This window comes from Aegilops tauschii, chromosome 3 (genome assembly GCF_002575655.3).
Source record: "Aegilops tauschii subsp. strangulata cultivar AL8/78 chromosome 3, Aet v6.0, whole genome shotgun sequence".
NCBI lineage: Eukaryota > Viridiplantae > Streptophyta > Magnoliopsida > Poales > Poaceae > Aegilops > Aegilops tauschii.
The window spans coordinates 33,830,942-33,834,213 of record NC_053037.3 but is presented as its reverse complement, the minus strand read 5'-3'; the positions used below and the strand labels follow the sequence as shown (position 1 = coordinate 33,834,213).

The 3,272-nt window shown below is 43.7% G+C and overlaps 1 protein-coding gene across 1 annotated transcript; it reads right to left on the bottom strand.

Moving 5' to 3' along the window:
* Window positions 1-684: 684 nt before the first annotated feature.
* On the bottom strand, window positions 685-2,498 carry LOC109738425 (uncharacterized). The gene is made up of 4 exons (XM_020297527.1): window positions 2,415-2,498; window positions 2,136-2,282; window positions 1,256-1,366; window positions 685-1,137 (listed from the first exon to the last, which is right to left on the bottom strand). Exons 1-4 carry the CDS (start codon window positions 2,496-2,498, stop codon window positions 685-687), a joined length of 795 nt encoding a protein of 264 aa, XP_020153116.1.
* Between the last annotated feature and the right edge of the window lie 774 nt (window positions 2,499-3,272).

The window sequence follows — 3,272 nt, the reverse complement described above, 5'->3', positions numbered from 1 at the left end:
TGGGAGAGGTGCTGGGAGAGGTGCTGGGAGAGGTGTTGGTAGAGGCGCTGCACCAGGTGCTGGGAGAGGGAGAAGTACATTCTCTGCCCCATCAGTTAGGGTTTTGGTGGCTCGGGGTCGACGGAACCACCTAAAGCCATCATTTAGGCTTTTGGTGGCTCGGGGTCGACGAAACCACCTAAAGCCATCAACTAGGGTCTAGGGTGGCTCGGGGTAGACGAAACCACCTAAAGCCATCAGTTAGGGTTTTGGTGGCTCGGGGTCGACGAAACCACCTAAAGCCATCAACTTTGGTCTAGGGTGGCTCGGGGTCGACGAAACCACCTAAAGCATTTAACCATCAGTATAACATAAGCATTAGTATGTCATCATTTTCAGTCTAACATAAGCATCACTATGTCATCATTTTCAGTCTAACATTGAAAGCAAATGATACTTACTGGAGTTCAACACATTATAGGAATACACAACCATTGTTCACAATACATAGTAGAGTTCAAATGCACAATCCATGCTTTTCTCACAAAAGGATGAGTATCATAACTACTAGGTACATAAACAGCCAGAGTTCACAATTAGTACTAGAACCATACATTACACAACCATAATTCTAAGTTACTAGGTCATTGCACATCCATCCTTCCCAAAAGGTCTGCAATGCCCACTAATCTCAATTCATCTTGTTCAGTTCTGTAAGATGGCCTGGATCCCCTTGATCTTCTCCTTCAGCTTCTCCTCTGCCTTCGTGAGCTCAGTAATCTTGAACTTTTGCATCTGCTTCTCTTCATTATGGTTTTCCTTGAGCTTCAGCAGATCAGCAACCTGGAACTTCAACTCTAGCTTCTCTTGGGTGAGCTTCTCCTCAAACTTTCTGAACTCTGCATTCTTCAACTCCAAATTCATCGTAGCCTCACTCAGCAATTCCTTCTCTTTCATATTCTTCAACTTCAGGTTTTGGATGACAGTTGCTTGAGCACTTGTCAGGTTGCACAGGAGTTCATATTTCTGTTGAAGCTTCTCTGTAGCTACATCTTTCTTTGCCATTTCTGCCTTCATACCAGCAACCAACTCAGCTCTGCATTGCTGTTGATATGTGATGTTGGACTGCAGATAACTGAAATCCACAACCCTATTCTCCTGCATATCCACAAGTTGATGCACATCTTTCACTAACTTGTCATAGTCTGCATCCAACTTGTTCTTTTTTTTCTGTCAACTGGTGAATAGTTAAAGCACTTTCAATATTATCATTCACCCTAGCACAGTTGCTCTCTTCAACCATTGACCAAAGCTTCAACAATGGATTCTCCATTGTTGGGGGCCACTGCTCATCGACCCACTGAACAAACCCACAATTCTGACCTTCCTGGAGAAATTAGAAGGGAAAAATTTAGTACAATACAACTACTAAGAGTACTAAGCAACAGTTAGTTCATAGCAGTACCTAAAGTTGGCATTGATATTAACTGAATTTGCATAGCCATTTGCTAAGAAACTGGAGCACATTGTAAAATAAATTAATGTAATCCTACGATGGATGATCAATATATTTAGCAGACAGTAGAGTAACAATCCATTCAACTTAGGAGTTGCTAAGCAACAGGAGCATATATTTACTAGGCAGCAGAGTAACACTCCATTCAACTTAGCAGTTGCTAAGCAGCCATGTGCTAAGCAACAACAGTTGCTAAGAATTGACCATTAATATAATGGAATCCTAAATGTGCACTACCATTGAGACTACCTACTGTCAACAGTAATAAGCAATACAACGTGAACTACTTTGCCCAGCTAAATACACTACACTAGCCTGCAACAACAAACTAGCTAATGAGACTACCTACTGTCAGCGGTAAGCAATAGTTACTAACTGGCTCCACTGAACTTAATATTGAGCAACACTGCATTTGGAAAGAAGTGTAAATAAATAGCATGTGCACACAACAGGAGCATATATTTTAGCAGAAATGCAGTCCACTGAACTTAATAATGAGCATTCCCACAATGAGCACTACAGTAGGGCACATATGACTAACAAATTTAGCATGCAGATAACTGAATCACAGATGGCAAACAAGACTGTGCCACTTTCAATGAACGCATCTAGTGCTTAATCACCAAGGCAAGAAAAATACCGGCTCTGCACATGCTAAGAACCTTCTCCCAGTCATTGTTCCTTCAAACTCAACAAGCCTCTCTGATGGCTTCCCATGCTTCTCGTAGAACGCCATCAGATCTAGCTCAAGGCCCTTGTAATCCGGGTCCTCAAGTGAGAAAGGCACCTGCACAGTCAAAAGCACAGCACGAGGACACAGCAAATCAAATGAAATCCTCACAACAAAGACCACCTACACACAAAAATCCCCAAATTTCCTAAACCTAACCCTAACCCTAGCTCCAATGGAGTAACTTACCTGGTTCAACCCATCGGTGGAGGTTTCGGAGTACATGTACGGGAGGCTTGAGTTGTCATCGCTGCTCTCGTCCTCCAGAACCATGGCTGCGGCGGCGTGGTGTGGCGGCCGGCGGTGGCGGGCGCAGCTGACGGCGAGGCAGAGAGCAGGAAGAAAGGAAGAAGAAGGTGAGCGGGGTCGGGGTCGGGTCTGGCTCGGTCGCACAGCCGCGACTATAAAGGTGTGAGCCGGCCTCGTCCTAGTTAGCGCGCAGTCAGCGCGCGGGCACGCGCGCACTGGCCAGCGTGGCGCCTGACGGGCGGGCCCAACCGGTCAGTTTCTCTGTCATTACGTATAAAATGCACTTTTAGCCTTTTTTGCAATGACTCCCCCCAATCTTGGTACTGACACGTAAAAATTTCCATTCTTGGTACCAATCTGCTTCCAATGCCCCAATTGTGGTACTTCTGTGCAATTTACTCAATAAACCATTAACATTGGGTGTATGACCATAGAAGGTTTTATTCATGTAAATAGAATAACAATTATTCTCTGTCTTATATGAATAACCGTATTGCAATAACGTGATCCTATCTTGTTCATGCTTAAAGCAAACACAAAATAACATTTATTTAGGTTCAACACTAATCCCTAAAGTATAGGGAGTGTGCGATGATGATCATATCAATCTTGGAACCACTTCCAACACACATCGTCACTTCACCCTCAACTAGTCTCCATTTATTCTGCAACTCCTGTTTCGAGTTACTAATCTTAGCAACCGAACAGGTATCAAATACCCAGGGGCTACTACGAGGACTAGTAAGGTACACATCAATAACATGTATACCAAATATACCTTTTTTCACTTTGCCATCC

What these genes read in the sequence shown, in the direction of transcription:
- LOC109738425 (XM_020297527.1), bottom strand. Translation starts at nt 2,498, where the DNA reads ATGGTTCTGGAGGACGAGAGCAGCGATGACAACTCAAGCCTCCCGTAC. An exon ending in CCACCGATGGGTTGAACCAG is followed by an intron (nt 2,283 to 2,414) that starts GTAAGTTACTCC and finishes TTGACTGTGCAG; the next exon opens with GTGCCTTTCTCACTTGAGGA. An exon ending in AAGAGAGCAACTGTGCTAGG is followed by an intron (nt 1,138 to 1,255) that starts GTGAATGATAAT and finishes GTGGATATGCAG; the next exon opens with GAGAATAGGGTTGTGGATTT.